Source organism: Aplosporella prunicola, assembly GCF_010093885.1.
Source record: "Aplosporella prunicola CBS 121167 unplaced genomic scaffold K452scaffold_20, whole genome shotgun sequence".
In the NCBI taxonomy this organism is placed as follows: Eukaryota; Fungi; Ascomycota; class Dothideomycetes; order Botryosphaeriales; family Aplosporellaceae; genus Aplosporella; species Aplosporella prunicola.
The window spans coordinates 561918-579457 of NW_022983548.1; the positions used below are offsets into that span (position 1 = coordinate 561918).

The window sequence follows — 17540 nt, forward strand, 5'->3', positions numbered from 1 at the left end:
CATGCATGTCCCAATTGTTCGGGCACAAGGCAAGAAGCTTACGTCTAGCTGCCGGTACGCAATGGAGTGAGATGGGTGTACAAGTCTGCGGAGCTGAACGGAAACAGTATTTCTAGAGCTGAACATGGGGTACATTGCTACTTTGGTGCACGGGACCATGATCTCTGGGTGGTCGTAACCGTCAGGCGAAATTCAGTTTCTAGAGAGATAGAGAAACATACAAGCAGTCCCCATGGAAGGCTCGTTGTCTAGCTACGAGCCTGGGTTCTGGATATGAGTGAAATGATCTTAGAGCACACATACTACGAAATCTTAACCGGATTTCGTTTCTACTCCGTACAAGAATCATCGTCTCGCGAGGTGATGAATCTCGCTTGACGCTGACGGACGTTATGAAGACCAGAGAAGCTATCGAGTCTATCTGATGTGATGTGTATATAAGCAATCTTAATCTAGCAACGTGCGTCGCGTTTTAGCCGGCAACGAAGATCATGGAGGGGAAGCATTGTTGTGTTGACATCATAAGCGTCGTTGCGTCGAGATACGAACAACGAATATCTGAGGGCTGGGCGCAGAGGGCGACGGGGCGCGTTTGCGAGTCGACATGCCGCCTACCTCAAGTGAGCAGACGCACAAACGGGATCGCATTAAAGGCGAGCAATCGCACGTCGAACGCGCACAGCAAGCTCAACAGCAGCGGAGTAGCCAGCAACCCAGTAGCCCAGCAACAAGCGCTAGTCCGAATCTAGCTTAGCTGCGCTGGGACGAACCTCTTTCCTCTGCGAAGGTAGAGCTGTCAGTTTACAGCGAACTTCAGCCCCCTCCGCCCACCTACCGCAGTCCCGCCATCTTCGCGGATCTCGCCCTTCTCCTCTACCCTTTAATACCAGACTTTGCGCCCAAAATACCCGGGGCCTGTCTGCTTCTCGCTCCGCTACGCGTCTGACGAACCACTTCACCCCCGAGACACCTCACTTTCGCCGCACCTGACACCGTGCCCGTCTTCTATGGCTACCGTATGTCCACAAACCGCCTTGCACTCCATACCGCCCGTCACCTCTCGTTCACTTGCTAATTGCCACCAGCAGCAAGCACCTACGCAGCAACGTCCTTACAACTCTCCCTACATGGCGAACGGTGGCCCAGCTCCCGGTCCGGTGCCCGGCGCCCAACCGCTTCTCCCCAACCAGGGTCGCGTCATTCAGAACGCGAACTCGAGGATTCTCTGCATTGCTGATGTGAGAGGTATGGCTGCGCTCAATCGTCATCGGCCCGACGTGACGCGACGAGACTGACTATCGCAGGTAACCTGAGGTCGTTGAACGATCTGGCGAAGCAAGCGAGGGCGGACGCGATCATTCACACTGGCGACTTTGGTTTCTACGATGACCGTTCCCTCGACCGTATCGCCGAGAAGTATGGAGCTCCATTGACCGGTCACGCGTTCTTGTTTGATTCTGACTTTTCATCAGAACCCTCCGCCATGTTGCGCAGTACTCTCCCCTCCTCGCTCCCGCCGTCAAGAACTCAATCGCACAAGCGCCTCCGCAACCGCCTTTGAGGGAACGCTACGTACGCGAAGGCCTGAAGCTCTCGGAGCTTCCTGACTTCCTCAACGGCACCTATTCTCTCGAGGTCCCGGTTTACACCGTCTGGGGAGCATGCGAGGATGTTCAGGTTTTGGAGAAGCTTCGTTCCGGCGAGTACAAGATCAACAACCTCCACATCATTGATGAGGCACACTCGCGTCTGGTTGAAGCTGGTGGCATCAAGCTTCGCCTGCTTGGTCTAGGTGGTGCGGTCGTGATGCACAAGCTATTCGACAACGGCGAGGGCAGGACTACCATTGCCGGTGGTCAGGGTACAATGTGGACGACGCTCTTGCAGATGGGCGAGTTAGTGGATACGGCGAACCGTGTCTATGATCCTACCGAGACTCGTATCTTCGTCACCCACGCTTCGCCAGCGCGTGAAGGTCTGCTGAACCAGCTGTCGGTTACTCTCAAGGCCGACTTCTCCATCTCTGCCGGTTTGCATTTCCGGTATGGCAGCTCCTACAATGAGTTCAGCGTCAACCCCACGTTGGACCACTACCGCGGCAAGCTTGCGGCGTCTCGGGCATCCTTCAACGATGTTTGGGAGACCGTCAGGAGCGAGGTGGAGCCTGCTGTTTCAGAGAACACTAGCCAACAGATGCTTTTGAAGCTGGCTCTGGACATTGTGGAGAAGATGCCGACCATCGCTAACGGCGGCAATCCCTTCGGTGGTCACGTTGGTCCGGCGACCGGCCAGATCGATGAGAGCGCCTTCAAGAACATGTGGAACTTCAACCTGGCTGACGCTGCTTACGGATGGCTTGTTCTAGACATTGACCAAGGCAGAATCGGTACGGAGATGCGTGCTCAAGGCTTCAACTTTGCGCACCGTGGCGGAAAGGCACCCCCGCCTCAACAGGGCCAGGCCGCTCCCGCCGGCCCTGCAGGAGCGGCTCCTGTTCAACCTCCCGCTGGCGCTCAAGCTCAGCAGGCCCGCCCTGCTGGCCAGGCCCCCACCCCTGCCCAGACCCAGCAAAAGCCTGCCACCCCCGCTCCGGTCACTCCTCAGGTTCCAATCAAGCCAGCTACGCCCAAGCCTGCTTCGACTCCCAGCAACGCGGCTCCAACTCCTTCTACGTCTAACGCGGCTCCAAGCGAGGCAAAGCCCAATGGCACGACCACCCAGGAGAAGCCTGCTGACGCTGCCCCGAAGACCGAATCCTCCAACGCCAGGCCGCCCATCCATGGTTTGTTCATCACTAATGCGCAGTCAGAGGACGACGCAAGGGCCTTGTTCCCCGAGGAAGTCAAGGCAAAGATCCAGCGCATCGACAAGGGCAAGGGCGCTCCGGCCGCTGGCATGACTGCCCACTTCGACCCCTCCGAGGACCTGCAGGAGATCCTGAACAAGATGGATCCCGACGTCACTAGCGGCAAGCCTGGAAAGCCCTTCGTCAGGCCGTTCAAGCCCCGCACGCAACTGGAGTGGGGCAGTCGCCGCGGCGGTGGACAAGGCAGCGGTTACCGCAGCGGTGGCGCCAGCGACAGCGAAGGAGGACGCGGTGGCCGTGGAGGTTACCGCGGAGGCCGTGGCGGCAGAGGTGGTGAGAGGGGCCGTGGTCGCGGCAGAGGTGGTTTCAAGGACGGAGCCAGCCCCGCTCCCGCCGGCGGTGATTCTTAGACGAAGCAAAGCACCAAGGAGAACTCGCCCAGGTTCTCACCGGAGGATTCCTTGAGTCCGTTGTCTGTCTTTGTTTCATCCATATCCAGCTTTTCCTGACGTGGCTATGAAGAGGATGCGTTTGCTTGCTTTTTTCGACGTAGCGAGATACGAGTACGGCGAATGGTCTTTTCCGGTTGGATCAGGCCGTCTGCTTCGAGCTTTCTATGGCTTTTTTATTTTCTTTCCGCCGAAGATGTCGGTAATCCCCACGGTTGAGCTGTAGAGGAGGGAGGGGAAAGCGAGCGGCGATCAGCGATTGTGTATTCCGGGAGGAGAGAGAAGGAGAATATTCCCCTGTACTCTAGCGGAAGTAGTAAGGAGAAAAAAAAGTCGTGCTATCTAATGTCGAGTCCTTTGACCGGAGCGGCCACATGTGACATCATGTCCCCTTGAAGGATGCCCGCCGGCAACCGGATGGCTGGTCGGCGTCGGTTCCTTGTGGGGTTGAGTTTGCGGGGGCCGGCACGGGCCATGCGCGCCTGAGGCTTGAACAATCGCTGTCTAATGACCGCATGCGTCCTTGGCGCCCGAGCGTGTACCTGCGACAGCTTCCATGTCACGCTTCCCAACCGACAACACCGCCACAGCAACTCTCCTTATATCCACAACCCGTCGTCTGTTACCACCCAAACGCCCTATATCGCCGTCGCGCACCTTCTGACCGGATCCTACTATCGCTGATCGACGTCGACGACTCATCTCGCCTCCCTCCGCCACCTCACCAGGCCACCAATAGGCATGAGAAGCAGTCGGGGCGGGTGGCAGCTCATTGCCGCGCTGCTGCTCGCGCTCCTGACTGCGGTCGCGCTTGGAAAAGACGATGGCTTGAACCAGAAGCATGAGAAGGGACGGTGCGCCATCCGAGGACACTGCGGCAGCCAAGGCTTCTTTGGCCCCCAGCTTCCCTGCCCGGACAACGGCCTGGCTGAGACGCCTGAGGCCGAAGTGCGAAAGAAGTTGGTTAGCATTTGCGGTGAATCATGGGCCGACACTGATGTCTGCTGCACCGGGGAACAGGTAGGGCTCATACGTTGAACGTGCACGGCGCAGGTCTGACGCACTATACAGCTCGATACGCTGCAGTCTAATCTCAAGCGCGCCGAGTCCCTCATTTCGTCATGCCCGGCGTGCAAGGAGAACTTCTTTAACATGTTCTGCACTTTTACTTGCTCGCCAGACCAATCTCTATTCGTTAACGTCACCGAGACGACGCCGAAAGGCGGTAAATTGCTCGTGACCGAACTGGACCACCTCGTTTCGGACAAGTATGGATCCGGATTCTACGACAGCTGCAAGGATGTCAAGGTTGGTGCGACCAACGGAAACGCAATGGACCTCATCGGTGGCGGTGCGAAGAACTACACGCGGTTTCTCAAGTTCCTTGGAGACAAGAAGTTCTTGGGAAGCCCATTCCAGATGAACTTCCCTCGCCCGAGCTCCGATTCGTTTCCCGACATGGAACCGATGGACAAGACCGTTAGGTTCTGCAATGATACCAACGAGGCCTACCGTTGCGCATGCGTGGATTGCCCCTCAGTTTGTCCGGAGCTCCCACAGGTGAAAGAAAACTCTCAATGCCATGTCGGCTTGCTTCCGTGTCTATCATTCGCCGTCATCATCGTTTACTCTTCTTTCATACTGCTCATCATCCTTTTCGTATCCGGTCATGTCGCTTATCAGCAGCACAGCCAGCGCAAGCAGGAGCGCTTGCGGCTGCTTCAGGACCTGGAGCCAAGTGATGATGAGGATGAAGGCGATGTTGTATTTGCAGGCGGTATTCTGGAAATTCCCACGAGGCGCTATCGCTTGAACTCCTGGTGCGACAAGATTTTCAGTCGGCTGGGCTATACGTGCGCACAATATCCGGCCATCACCATTGTTCTAAGTGTCATCGTCGTAGGTCTTCTGAGCTTGGGCTGGATTAGGTTCTCGGTTGAGACGGACCCGGTCCGGCTGTGGGTTGCGCCCAACTCTGCTGCAGCGGAAGAGAAGGCCTTTTTTGATGACAACTTCGGACCCTTTTACCGCACGGAACAAGCCTTTTTGGTTAATGATACAAACCCCTCCGGCCCTGGCCCTGTCCTTAGCTACGAGACTCTTGGATGGTGGTTCGATGTTGAGAGCCGCGTCAAGCGCTTGATGAAGCACGGCATGACTTTCGACGATGTTTGCTTCAAGCCCACTGGTGATGCTTGCGTTGTCCAGTCTGTCACTGGCTACTTCGGCGGAGACTTCTTCAATGTGGACCCGAAAACCTGGAAGAACGACCTGCGTGCCTGCGCCGAGTCTCCCGTAGACTGCTTACCTGAGTTCCAGCAGCCGCTGAACCCCAAGTTGTTGCTGGGTGGCTGGGAAAAAGACGTGATCGATGCAAAGGCCCTGGTGGTCACCTGGGTCGTGAGCAATCATGCCGAGGGCACGAAGAAGCTTGATAGGGCCATGGCCTGGGAAGACAGCCTGAAGAGCCTCCTTCAGGCGGTTCAGGGCGAGGCAACCGATCGTGGCTTGCGTCTGTCCTTCAATACCGAGATCAGCTTGGAGCAGGAGCTGAACAAGTCCACCAATACCGATGCCAAGATTGTCGTGGTCAGCTACCTCATCATGTTCCTATATGCTTCGTTGGCACTGGGATCCACGACCTTGACCGTCAGATCCATTCTACACAACCCGGCAAACGCACTTGTGCAGTCCAAGTTTTTGCTTGGCGTGGTTGGCATTGTCATCGTGCTGATGTCTGTTTCTGCATCTGTTGGATTGTTCTCGGCTGCCGGTATCAAGGTTACCTTGATTATTGCTGAGGTCATCCCCTTCCTCGTCCTTGCCGTTGGTGTGGACAACATCTTCCTGATTGTTCACGAGTTTGAACGCGTCAACATTAGCCATGCAGAAGGCTCTGTCTCGGAGAGGGTTGCGCGTGCTTTGGGGCGGATGGGACCTAGTATTCTCCTCTCAGCTACCACGGAGACTGCCGCTTTTGCCCTTGGTGCGGCCGTTAGCATGCCTGCAGTGCGCAACTTTGCCGCATACGCTGCCGGTGCCGTTTTTATCAACGCGCTTTTGCAGGTCACCATGTTTGTCGCGGTTCTCGCGCTCAACCAGCGCAGGGTCGAGGCCAGCCGCGCGGATTGCTTCCCTTGCGTCCGTGTCAAGCGTGCCGACCCGGTCATCGTCAATGGCGGTGTCGTCTACGGCTCTGAAGAAGAGGGCCCACTCCAGAGGTTCATCCGCAAGACATATGCTCCGGCTTTACTCGGCAATAAGGCCAAGGCCGCCATCATCACCGTCTTCCTTGGCTTCCTCACGGCCGGTTTGGCATTGCTCCCTACCATTGAATTGGGACTTGACCAGCGTATTGCCATCCCTAGCGATTCCTACTTGATTGCGTATTTCGATGATCTCTACGACTACATTGGCGTTGGCCCGCCGGTTTATTTTGTTACTCGTGAGCTCAACGTCACTGAGCGTCAGCACCAGCAGGAGCTCTGTGGTCGCTTTTCAACTTGTCAAGAACTCTCACTGTCCAACACTCTTGAACAGGAGAGGAAGCGGCCAGAGACGTCTTGGATCGCTGACGCCACTGCTAGCTGGATTGACGACTACTTCCTCTGGCTCAACCCATCGCTAGATGAATGCTGCGTGGACGGCGGCTTCGGCAACGAGCACGCCTGCTTCGCGGACCGCAGCCCGGCCTGGAACCCCACGCTCAAGGGCATGCCCGAGGGCGAAGAGTTCCTCCACTACCTGCAACGCTGGATCGAGGCGCCGACGAGCGCCGAATGCCCTCTCGCGGGACAAGCGGCATACGGCAACGCGCTGGTCATCGACAACACGAGCCTCACGATACCGGCGTCGCACTTCCGAACCAGCCACACACCGCTGCGCAGCCAGGAGGACTTCATCTCAGCGTACGCGTCGGCGCGGCGCATTGCGAACGACATCCACGCTCGCACGGGCATCGACGTCTTCCCATACAGCAAGTTCTACATCTTCTTCGACCAATACGCCACCATTGTGAAGCTCACAACGACGCTGGTGGGCTCAGCCATCGCCATCATCTTCGTGCTGACGTCCGTGCTGCTGGGCTCGCTGCGCACCGGCCTCGTCGTCACGGCCACCGTGACCATGACCGTCATCGACATCGTCGGCACCATGGCGCTCGCCGGCGTCTCGCTCAACGCCGTCTCCCTCGTCAACATCGTCATCTGTGTCGGCATCAGCGTCGAGTTCTGCGCACATATTGCGCGCGCCTTCACGTACCCCTCGCAGGCGCTGCTGGAGCGCGCGCCCCGCGCCAAACTCCGTGCTAAGGATGCGCGCGCGTGGACCGCGCTCGCGAATGTTGGTGCCAGCGTGTTTAGCGGTATTACGGTCACTAAGTTCTTGGGTGTTGCCGTGCTGGCTTGGACCCGTAGCCGCATCTTCGAGGTCTATTATTTTAGGGTGTGGTTGGCTTTGGTGGTTTGGGCGGCACTGCATGCGTTGGTGTTTTTGCCGGTGGCGCTGAGCGTGTTTGGTGGGAAAGGTTGGTCTCCCTGTCTCTGTTCTTGTTTTTGTGCTTTATATTTCCTTTTTTTTTTTCCTCGTATTGAGAAAGGACCTGACTGACGCGTCTTGTACTGCACAGGCTACATCGACAACGAAGCCGAAGGCGGCCTCGAGCGCGATTTGCGTGGTCGTCGCTACCCCGTGCCTTATGCGGACGAGGAATACGATTCCGAGGACTAGGAGGGGATTGTTGGTGAGTAGGAGGAACGTTGGCATGGTTGGGTAGGTAGACGTAGAGGCAGGGGCTGGCTTTGGTTGGCTTGGTTGGCTTGCGTATGTTGGGTTACGGGGGCTTGAAGGCAGGATGGGTGGATGGATACGTAAGCAGTGGACGTCGGACAAACGAGTGATGATTGTATGGGATGGGACGGACTGGACTGGATTGGGCACGGGCACGGGCACGGGCGCGGGCTTGTAAGTATACATAAGGACATTTTCTGAGTGTTGGGTTGTTTCTAGCTCTGTTTCTCTGCCTCTCTGCCTCTCTTTTTGTGTGTGTGTGTGTGTGTGTGTGTGTGTGTGTGTGTATGTGTGTGGTGTAGTTTACTAACCTACCTAATTAGGTGATTACGCTGGACTGTGCCGTGTTGCATTGGTTAATTAATTGATTAGTTAGTGGGTTCACTTTTTGCTGAGAGGGAATGTATATACGTGCATATATATTATATTTTATATATACAGACGACGAGTAGACCTTATCTGTTAACCATTCACTCACGAGCAAGCAAGCAAGACGCGAGTACTCCTAATTGGGCAGGTAGGCACGTAGGTAGGTAATAATTTGTCCGCTCATCACTTTATACTGTGCATACATACTAGCTGTACACCACACACACACCTTCCTTCATCCTCCCCCCTTCGCTCTTCCTCCATGATCCATCTGTCTGCCATATACGCACGCACATATCCACCAATTCATCCACCCATCTATACAGCCGACTATCCAACTGTCAAACTGTGCAATTGCCCAATTGTCCAAACAACAACTTACTCCCCGGCCACGGAGTCGATAAGCTGGCTGCACTATCTAGCTAGCTGGGTGCGTAGGTGGCTAGCTAGCAGGCGGACAGGCAGGACGACGTACGACGAACTTGCGTGCCCGGAGCGTGAGTGAGTGCGTATGTATGTATTCAGCCACGCACGCACGCCCGTCCGTCCATGCCGTGTCGCGCCGCGCCGTGCCGTGCCGTACCGCAGCACACCACCCAAACACCCCAGCACTCGCGGCACGGCGCGGCGCGGCGCAAAGCCCCCCGCCCTAACCCCATCAAGCTTCTGGAGATTCTCTCAAGCAGCAGGCAAGCGTCGGTTGCAGCAGCCGCTTGCATCGTGCCTCTGCACTCAAGAACGCATCTCCACATCAATCTTCCTAAACAATAAACGCCGGAAGCGGGGGCATTCTTTGCCGGTCCCGGACGTCGTGAAAAATGCAAAAGTAAACGCAAAAAAGGTAAACGTAAAAAGGTAAAAAGGTAAACTCTCTCTCGTCTCGTCTCTCTCTAGGAGCAGGAGCAAGGGCAGAAAACTCAGAAACTCTGATATTTGATCGAAAAGGACAGGACAGAAAAGAAGCTTAGACGCGTTGGGTAGGGTACTCCGACTCCGTTGATGACGCCACTCTGTGCCTTGCTTACAGACAGACAGACAGACAGACAGACAGACAGGTTCCTGCTATGCGTGCGTGCGTGCGTACGTGCCATTTTGGTCGTTTGTGGCTGCTGCTGACGTTGTTGACGCTGCTGTCGCTGCTGCTGTCGCTGTTGCTGTTGAAACGCCTTGCCATGCTACGCCTTCCTATGCTACGCCATAAAACCGAACCGAACCGAATTAAACCGAGGAATTTACATGAGCATTAAGTAAGGTGCGCGGAGAGGGGGTTTAGCTGATGCTGAAGGACTCGCCGCAGCCGCAGGATTCGGCTTTTGGGAGAATAGCGTTAGTCAAAAATTTCGCCAAAAGAAAATGTTGTTATGGGGAAAACGTACTGATGTTAGGGTTTTTAAAGACGAAGCGGCGGCTCAGCTTGTCCTCGACCCAGTCCATCTCGCTGCCGAGAATATGCAGCAAAGCCTTCGAGTCAATCAGGACCTTGACCCCGTCCTGCTCGACCGCGTCGTCGAACTTGCCCGCCTTGTCCACGTATTCCAGGTGGTACGCCAGGCCCGAGCAGCCCTTGCTCTTGGTGCCCACGCGGATGAGCTTCGGGTCCGGCGAGTCGAGCAGCTCGCGCAGCGCCGACACCGCCGACGGCGTCAGCGTCATCGCTGCCTTCTTAGGCCGGAGCTGCCGCCGCGGCCGGGGCGACGGCGCTGGCGATGCTGCACTAGCTGCGAATGCGGGTTGGGGCTTCTGGGCCTCGGCCTCGGAGACGCTAACGGTGGGGTTCTCGGCGGCAGACACGTCGGCTTCTCTCATCATTTTCTTTTCGGCTGGTCCGGAGCGGAAGCTCTGCAGCTCGGCTTGTTGTTGTTGCTGCTGCTGCGCCTGCCCGCCCGCAACCGACGTCTCTGGCACCCCGGCGTTGCGGGGCGGCGACGGCGGCGGCGGCTGGAACTGCGATGGCTGGTACGCCGTTGCGGTCTGCAGGGAGCGGAGCTGGCGGGCCGGACGCAGCGCGGACGACGAGTATGGGGCGCGCAGGCGCAGGCACTGCGAGCAGGTGCTGCGGGCGGCGGGGGTGGCGAAGCGGAACATGGCTGCGGAGGAGGTGGTGGTCGAGGAGAGGGATGTTGCGAGCGCGCGCGCAGTACGTGTGCTGCTGGACATGGGATCCAGGTGTGGGTGTGTGGGTGGGAGGGATGGTATTAATGACGGGATGGCGAGGTCGTGGTTGATGAGTTGCTGAGTTGGGGTTTGCGCCGGCTTTGATTGTGAGGGTTGGCTATGTAATCCATTAAACCGAGCGTCATCGCCCGCGCTTTACCCGATACCCGCGCCAATGAGAGGCCTCTTATTTGATGTTTGGGGGGTGCCGGATTCTCGACTGCGGCGGGTGGCGTCCAAGAGCGGAAACAACCGGGACCTGATTTCGAGTCGCAAGGAGGTGAAGAAAGGAGTGCAGAAGGAGGGCGGTGGGTAGAGGGTATGGAGTTGGTAGGGTATATAAAACCAAACCACGAGAACAACAACTGGCGTGGTAAGTTGTAAAGAACTCATTTCTTGCCTTTTACCAGAAGTGACCGTACAACTGCCACTACACGCCATTTCGCAATCTTTGGAACCACAAACGGAACGAACCGTAGGTTCGATTCTTGTTTTGGTGACTAGAGTTTTGCTTTTATTTTTTTTGCTCTGATATCGTTCGAGGCCGGGGTTCCGCCGCTCACCCGCCGCAGTCCCCCGCGAACAAGCGCCTTACCGCCCACGTACCGGCCTACCGCACTCGTCAGCCGAAAGAACCTCGGAACAAGTCCAAGGCAAAGAGAGAGCCTATGACGCTCCAGACAATCGCCATTACTCCTACCCGCTCCTCCCGCAAACCCCAGGGTCCCGCGTAGACGCTTACAACCCCGCCCCGCAACTCGGATATCGTATGCGCAGATAGGCTCTCGTTGCCTTTCAACCATAGTGGGATGCCAGAGAGCATCCCGGGCGGCCATGCCTTGTCGAACCCCGTCTTTCAACCCCACCACCACCACCACGATCACGCCGCGATGACACGCCTCGCCGACCTCGCCCCGCGCACCGGCCGCGGCCCTGCCATCTGCCCGACCGACGACGACGCCATCACGCCCAAGCCTGCCGCCAGCGTCTCCAAGACGGACAAGCAGAGCTGGGAGTACATAGTCAAGAGCGGCGTAGCGGGGGGCGTAGCAGGATGCGCGGTACGTGAGCCAAGAGCCCGTCACTGTATAACAAACAGCTAATCGTGCCCACGGACAACCAGGCCAAAACCGTCGTCGGGCCCCTCGACCGCGTCAAGATCCTCTTCCAAGCCTCAAACCCGCAGTTCGCCAAATACACCGGGTCGTGGTTCGGGCTGACGCACGCCATGCGCGACATCTACAGCCACAACGGCATGCGCGGCCTCTTCAAGGGGCACTCGGCAACACTGCTGCGCATCTTCCCGTACGCGGGCATCAAGTTCCTAGCCTACGAGCAGATCCGGGCGCGCATCATCCACTCGCCCGCCCAGGAAACCCCCGTCCGCCGCTTCGTCAGCGGCTCCCTCGCCGGCACCGTCTCGGTCTTCTGCACCTACCCGCTCGAGGTGATCCGCGTGCGCCTCGCGTTCGAGACGCAAGAGTCCGGCGCCGCGCGCTCGACGCTGTCGTCCATCTGCCGCAAAATCTACAACGAGCGCCCGCCGCCGCCCGCAGCAGCCTCGGCCTCCGCTTCCGCCGTCGGCAAGCCCCTGGCTTCGGCCGCTGCGACCGTCCACACCATAACCCCGCGCGCCGGCCTCGCCAACTTCTTCCGCGGCTTCACGCCCACGCTGTGGGGCATGCTGCCGTACGCGGGGTCCTCGTTCCTCACGCACGACAGCCTCTCGGACCTCCTGCGGCATCCGCGCATCGCGGCATACACGACCATTCCCTCCCCAACCAACCCCCACAACACCACCTCCCATGCCTCCACGCACAAGCCCGCTCCCCTAAAATACTGGGCCGAGCTCAGCGCCGGCGGCCTCGCCGGCTTCGTGTCCCAGACCGTCTCGTACCCGCTCGAAGTCGTGCGCCGCCGGATGCAGGTCGGCGGGGTGGTGGGCGACGGGCACAGGCTGGGGATGCTGGAGGTGGCGTCGCGGATCTGGCTAGAGCGGGGTTGGAGAGGCTTTTTTGTCGGGTTGGCGATTGGCTATGTCAAGGTGATTCCGTTGGCTGCGACGAGCTTTTATGTTTATGAGAGGGGGAAGTACGTCCTGGGTATTTAGGTGCTGGTGGGGTGGGTGGGTAAGACGCTGGGAGGCGGTGCTTGGTTGCATGGCGTGGCGTTTAGAGGCTTCCTTTCCATTCTTAAGCGCATGGGAGGTTTTTGATTTTTTGGTTCTGGTTTGGGCAGAGAGGCTGCTTGCGCCTAATTGGTGCGGGTCCTGCACAGTACATACATACATGCGTAGAAGTGCTAGCTACATAGCTATTGCGGAGGCCCGTGCTTGCTTGCGTACGATACAATGCAACGCAATACAGGGCTTGTCCCTCCTGCCTGCCTATCGGCTTGATTGACTGATTGATGCTGCTGCTACTAGGTGCGCATCTGCATTTGCCGTCTACCCCACCACATCCCATCTATCTAGGCGGGTCGGTATTCCCATCCTCCCTCGAGGTAGGCACGAGCGGCTCTGGGCCCGTTTGGCGTTGCGTTTTCTTCCATTGTTTCTCGGGTTGTCTGGATCTTTCTTTGTTTGGCGGTGCCGTGTTTTGTTTGCTTTGGTTTGTTTTGCTAGCGCTGCGCTGCGCTGCGCTGCGGCGTTTGTTCCATGTAGGTAGTCGTCGTCGTCATGGCGTAGGTATCCCCAGCCAGTAGAGCACCTAGCCTCCCCATTCACACACACACACACCCACCCACGCACACAGACACTCAGTTCTGCCGCGGCTTCACCAGCCCGTCATGCACCAGGTAGTAGACGACGGTGCTATCGTCCTCGACGACAGCCAGCAGCACGCGTTTCGCAGTGCGCCACTTGCGCTCGTGCTCCTCTTCCTCTGCATCCTTCCATTCCCACTCTTTCCCTTCCCCCTCCTTGCCTATGCCTGCGCCTATCGGCTCCGGCACGACGCACACCCCCGCAAACACGTCCGCCATCCTCCCCAGCGTCCACGCCTCCCTCAACTGCGTCGGCAGCACCCACTCCCGCTGCGGCGCGGGCTCGGCCACCCCCGCCTTCAGCAGCGCCACCTGCTCGTCGGGGTGGGTGTAGAGGCGTCGAGGCGGAAGACCCGAGAGCATGGGCCTGGGAAGCGCCTGCCCTGTTAGTGGCGAGTGCGTGTGTGTCGTTAGCGCCGTCCAGTGGTGCTGGTGCTGCAGGTTGTGGTGCGTCGTTTGCGTGAGGGCGATGTGGAAGGGCGTGTGCGTGGCGGGTGTGCCGGTGGGGGTAGGGGTTGTGAGGGTCGTGTGCAGGAGGGAGGGCCCGGTTGATGCTTCTGTTGTTGTTGTTGTTGTTGTTGCTGCTGCTGCTGCTGCTGGTGGGGGCGCGGGGGTGGTGGCCATTGTGCTGTGGTGGGTTGTGTGGTGCGTGGTGTTGTGGTGGGTTAGCTGCGAGGGTTCGTTAGCAGGTGTTATGTCAGAGGTTGGGGCACGTAGCTTACGCGCTAGGAGATAGAGGTCAGGTCGGCAGAAGTACTTATAGCGCGCGCGCCGTGAGAGTGCGAGTGCGAGTGAGAGAGAGCTACGAGTACCTATCTAAGCTGACGTCTCCGACTGCGCCAATATTATTTTTGCTCGAGTCAGTCGGCGCCGCGGCTTCGCAGACCCTGAGTCCCGACTCCCGATCGCCGGTCCCGCACCGCACAGGCCAGTTACTGAGAGTTTATCTCTACAGTTACATGCTTCGACATTCATTCTTCCTTCTTCGCTGATGCTCGGAATAGTGTGTATGTAGATAGAAAAGATCTGTTGTGCGTGTATTAATCTATCTACTACGCCCTTCACCATTAAGAGATATTTACCACCCAGCGAGACTGGTAAGAATACTGCAGGCAGTCCCTATATATAGAACACTTAGTATCGAGCTATACAACCAAGTCCTAGAAACAAACAAGAAGACCTTAGATATACTTTCGTGCCCTTAAACCACACAAGGAAAAAAGGCAAACCATAACTCCATAGCCATGTCATCACAGAGCTATTTCAACAGAACAATTCGAGATCACGCATCCAACATCACAAAACACGACCATCAGCCATCCAAAAAGTAGTCAAAAGATAGATTACTGTTCTCGAGACCAAGGCCGTCGGCTCCCGCCAGAAACAGGGACATGCCCTTCTACTATAATTGCCCAAAAGCCAGCCAGCCCCGGGCATCATCGCCACAACACCAACGCCCAAGGCCCTTGAACCATCACCACCGCGTCTACCTCGGGAATCAACACTCGTGCTTTACTCGTCTCAAGCTGTTGTTCATGACCTGGCGCGACTCATATTGGTGGAACTATTACCAATAGGAGTCTCGGATGACTGACTGTATGGCGCGGCTACCGGGCCGATCTTCTCATATCTCACAACTCAATCAGCGCCTCCTCCTTATGCTGCACCGCCGGCTGCACGGGCGGCAGCGCGTGCTGTGGTGCGCTCGGGAACGCGTCCGCCGAGTATGTCATCGGCTGATGTGGGGGCGGTGCCTGGTATTGCTGCCAGTAAGGCTGCTGCTGCTGCTGCTGCTGTGGCTGCGGGGGCGGCGCCTGTGCCTGCGGCGGCAGTTGATGTGGCCAATATTGCCCCTGCGGCTGTGGCAGCTGTGCCTGCGCTTGCGGAGGCGGGGGTTGGCTTGCCTGCTGAGGGGCAGACGGCTGTGTCTGAGCGTACATCTCCGGGCTCGAGGGTTGCGGTGGCGCGGACGGCTGCGCGGGTGCTTGTTGAGGCGGTGGGGCATGCGTCTCTGCTGGGGGTGCTGAGGGAGCGGCTGAAGGCTGGTTGTAGTAGTATGCCGCATTCGGGTCGTCGGGGATTGCTGACATCGGGGGTTGCGAGGGAGTGAATTGGCCCGTGGCGCGGCGTTGGAGTTGTGGGGAGCCATCGGCAGCAACGGTGCTGGGCGGCCTTTGCTGCGCAGCTTGAGGTGGGACGCCATAGCCTTGCATGTTGGGATATGGTCCCTGAGGCTGGGCCTGCGGCGGATATTGGGCATCCTGAGGTGGTTGCTGTGGGAAGACACCCGGCGGCATAGACGCCCGGTGCATGTAAGGAGACTGCGGTTGAGGAGGGTATGGGTTGAAATTTGATTGAGGGCGCGCATAAGGATCGGGATTGCCGGTGTAGAAACTCTCGGCGCCGGAAGGACCTTCCGGAATACCCGTCGGTATGCTGGGGTAGAGGTTGGACGCAGGCGGTTGAAATCCATAGCCGGCAGGGCCAGCGTATGTCTTTGAGAGACGCTCCTCAAGCATGCGATCGTAATAGCGTACCACAGTCGACAGCTTGGCATGCAGATCCAAAAGTGTGTCTATAACAGTCAGTAGATATTCCTCATAATCCGACCAGTTGTCGCCTACCATGCTTGCTCATCGTCTCGCCGTATGTTCTAGCAAGCTTCGGCCTGAGCTTCCCTATGCTCTCGTACAGCTCCTGGATCTGCGGTTCGCGAAGAATGGTGCCAGGCGGTTGGTGCTGTAACCGCTCGACGAGAGTGGAGAACAAACTTATGTTTTCCGCCTCGGCCGGGGTCAATTCATAGTCGTTCCTGGGCGGCGCGACAACCGGGGCGCCAACGGCGGATGACGATTGTTGCTTCAGTTGGGCCGCGTGCTTCTTCTTCTGCTCCTCCATATCTGCTAGCGAAGCAGCTATTGCCGCCTTCAACTCCGGGTCATCCTCCTCTTCCTGAGCTGCCGACGCTCCATTCGTAGCAGGTGGGGCAGCCGTGCTCGTCTGTACTTGCGACTGCGGAACGTATCCCGAACCCGACTGCTGGCCCTTGACTTCTTCCAAGCTCATCTCCAGCGCCCTCTTGAGATCAGCATCGAAACTGTCTTCCACCCTCGCGCTCCTCGGTTCCAGCGACCCTTGATATAATGTCTTTGCAGGCTTCGCGGCGTCAAAGCCTCTGGGTACTGGCATCGCCCGGCTCTTGTCCGTCAGTTTGGCGTAGCAACCGTCGTCCACCCTCACAGGTTGCATTATTCCTAGATGAGGCAGAGCAAGAGATTTCCCGGAGCATGCGCCACAGAAGACTCCGCCGCAATTCCGACAGTGGTGCTTGCGGTTGGTGAAGGTGAAAGGTGTCCGACATCGCAGGCAGACATCAGAGTCCGTCCACTCGGGCGGCTGCTCAATGTTAGTCGGGATCCCGAAGAAGCGCTCGAGCTTACGGCTTACAGCACTGCTGTCGAACATGCTGCTGAGGACCTCTTGACGTGGGGGAAACTGGAAGCCTTCCCGTTGTAGGGTCCTGTACGTCTCGACGATGTAGGTCAGTGGGGTGCGACCTTCGGACGCAATGGCCCACGTTTGTATCAGCTCGAGTATCTTGAGCCTGACTTCCTGATTCGTCTCAGCGGGCCCGTAGGTTTTGAGGAGCGACGTCAGGTTGTCCATGAACTCGCGGGACGCGATCTCGGTGATGAAATGGTCACCGCCATTCTTCACGCATGTGTCGGTGAGCTGCGAAGCATGCTGTTAGCAGACGCGCCGGATACGGGATGCTAGGGGTATGGCGTACGTTAAGCGCGGCCAGTTGGACGTTCGGGTTCTTGTTGCCTATCCGGCGTTTGAGCGAACGCATGGCTTCCTTGGGCTGGACCGTCTTGGATCTGATGATGTCGGAAATCTCGAGGTTGAGCGCAATGTCCTCTCTGCATCTCGGGTTAGTGGCAGGCAGGCAATGCGCGGCGGGGGACTTACAAGCTGGAGGAGGTGGCGCGCTCGACCTGCTCGTCCAAGGCCGAGTTGGAGGATGCGAACCAGCCCGCCATGGTGCCGGTGGTGGGAGCGGGGGCGAGGGAGAGGGAATGGAGAGATGGGTACGACGACGGGCGTGAATGGCAGAGGAACAGGCGGGTGGAGTGGGATGTGGCTCAGTTGCGGGAAGGGGAAAGTGCGTTGGGTAGCTGAGCTCCATATCATGCGGCGGCGGATGGTTA

The 17540-nt window shown here is 57.9% G+C and overlaps 8 protein-coding genes across 8 annotated transcripts; 5 read left to right on the forward strand and 3 right to left on the reverse strand.

The window, feature by feature from the left end:
* The first annotated feature begins 814 nt into the window (after positions 1–814).
* Positions 815–3615, forward strand: K452DRAFT_254796 (uncharacterized protein). Its single transcript, XM_033538336.1, has 4 exons — positions 815–1016; positions 1086–1245; positions 1305–1416; positions 1473–3615. Exons 1-4 carry the CDS (start codon positions 1008–1010, stop codon positions 3214–3216), a joined length of 2025 nt encoding a protein of 674 aa, XP_033395123.1. The 5' UTR covers positions 815–1007; the 3' UTR covers positions 3217–3615.
* Positions 3616–3824: 209 nt separating this feature from the next.
* Positions 3825–7945, forward strand: K452DRAFT_289969 (uncharacterized protein). Its single transcript, XM_033540917.1, has 2 exons — positions 3825–4275; positions 4327–7945. The coding sequence occupies exons 1-2, from the start codon at positions 3997–3999 to the stop codon at positions 7861–7863; spliced, it is 3816 nt and encodes a 1271-aa protein (XP_033395124.1). The 5' UTR covers positions 3825–3996; the 3' UTR covers positions 7864–7945.
* Positions 7946–9374: 1429 nt separating this feature from the next.
* K452DRAFT_77148 (uncharacterized protein) lies at positions 9375–9726 on the forward strand. The gene has a single exon (XM_033547112.1). The coding sequence runs from the start codon at positions 9477–9479 to the stop codon at positions 9657–9659; it is 183 nt and encodes a 60-aa protein (XP_033395125.1). The 5' UTR covers positions 9375–9476; the 3' UTR covers positions 9660–9726.
* On the reverse strand, positions 9682–10497 carry K452DRAFT_232624 (uncharacterized protein; the record flags this gene model as incomplete). Its single annotated transcript, XM_033537246.1, has 2 exons — positions 9682–9722; positions 9789–10497. The coding sequence occupies 2 exons, from the start codon at positions 10495–10497 to the stop codon at positions 9682–9684; spliced, it is 750 nt and encodes a 249-aa protein (XP_033395126.1).
* A 959-nt stretch (positions 10498–11456) lies between these two features.
* K452DRAFT_232626 (uncharacterized protein) lies at positions 11457–12676 on the forward strand (the record flags this gene model as incomplete). The annotated part of the gene is made up of 2 exons (XM_033537247.1): positions 11457–11627; positions 11690–12676. 2 exons carry the CDS (start codon positions 11457–11459, stop codon positions 12674–12676), a joined length of 1158 nt encoding a protein of 385 aa, XP_033395127.1.
* A 149-nt stretch (positions 12677–12825) lies between these two features.
* K452DRAFT_77167 (uncharacterized protein) lies at positions 12826–13323 on the forward strand. Its single transcript, XM_033547113.1, has one exon. It carries the CDS (start codon positions 12976–12978, stop codon positions 13267–13269), a length of 294 nt encoding a protein of 97 aa, XP_033395128.1. The 5' UTR covers positions 12826–12975; the 3' UTR covers positions 13270–13323.
* On the reverse strand, positions 13015–13724 carry K452DRAFT_289974 (uncharacterized protein). The gene has a single exon (XM_033540918.1). The coding sequence runs from the start codon at positions 13690–13692 to the stop codon at positions 13324–13326; it is 369 nt and encodes a 122-aa protein (XP_033395129.1). The 5' UTR covers positions 13693–13724; the 3' UTR covers positions 13015–13323.
* An 886-nt stretch (positions 13725–14610) lies between these two features.
* On the reverse strand, positions 14611–17451 carry K452DRAFT_275717 (uncharacterized protein). Its single transcript, XM_033539247.1, has 5 exons — positions 17302–17451; positions 17120–17252; positions 16777–17061; positions 15954–16725; positions 14611–15904 (listed from the first exon to the last, which is right to left on the reverse strand). Exons 1-5 carry the CDS (start codon positions 17370–17372, stop codon positions 14961–14963), a joined length of 2205 nt encoding a protein of 734 aa, XP_033395130.1. The 5' UTR covers positions 17373–17451; the 3' UTR covers positions 14611–14960.
* Positions 17452–17540: the final 89 nt, after the last annotated feature.

Bases quoted from the DNA above. Each gene is read 5' to 3' on its own strand.
- K452DRAFT_254796 (XM_033538336.1), top strand. The intron at 1,246-1,304 runs GTATGGCTGCGC...TGACTATCGCAG, and splicing joins CTGCATTGCTGATGTGAGAG to GTAACCTGAGGTCGTTGAAC. The intron at 1,417-1,472 runs GTATGGAGCTCC...ACTTTTCATCAG, and splicing joins CTCGACCGTATCGCCGAGAA to AACCCTCCGCCATGTTGCGC.
- K452DRAFT_289969 (XM_033540917.1), top strand. From the start codon at position 3,997: ATGAGAAGCAGTCGGGGCGGGTGGCAGCTCATTGCCGCGCTGCTGCTC. The intron at 4,276-4,326 runs GTAGGGCTCATA...CGCACTATACAG, and splicing joins TCTGCTGCACCGGGGAACAG to CTCGATACGCTGCAGTCTAA.
- K452DRAFT_77148 (XM_033547112.1), top strand. From the start codon at position 9,477: ATGCGTGCGTGCGTGCGTACGTGCCATTTTGGTCGTTTGTGGCTGCTG.
- K452DRAFT_77167 (XM_033547113.1), top strand. From the start codon at position 12,976: ATGCTGCTGCTACTAGGTGCGCATCTGCATTTGCCGTCTACCCCACCA.
- K452DRAFT_289974 (XM_033540918.1), bottom strand. From the start codon at position 13,692: ATGCTCTCGGGTCTTCCGCCTCGACGCCTCTACACCCACCCCGACGAG.
- K452DRAFT_275717 (XM_033539247.1), bottom strand. From the start codon at position 17,372: ATGGCGGGCTGGTTCGCATCCTCCAACTCGGCCTTGGACGAGCAGGTC. The intron at 17,253-17,301 runs GTAAGTCCCCCG...CCCGAGATGCAG, and splicing joins CGCGCCACCTCCTCCAGCTT to AGAGGACATTGCGCTCAACC. The intron at 17,062-17,119 runs GTACGCCATACC...CATGCTTCGCAG, and splicing joins TCCAACTGGCCGCGCTTAAC to CTCACCGACACATGCGTGAA.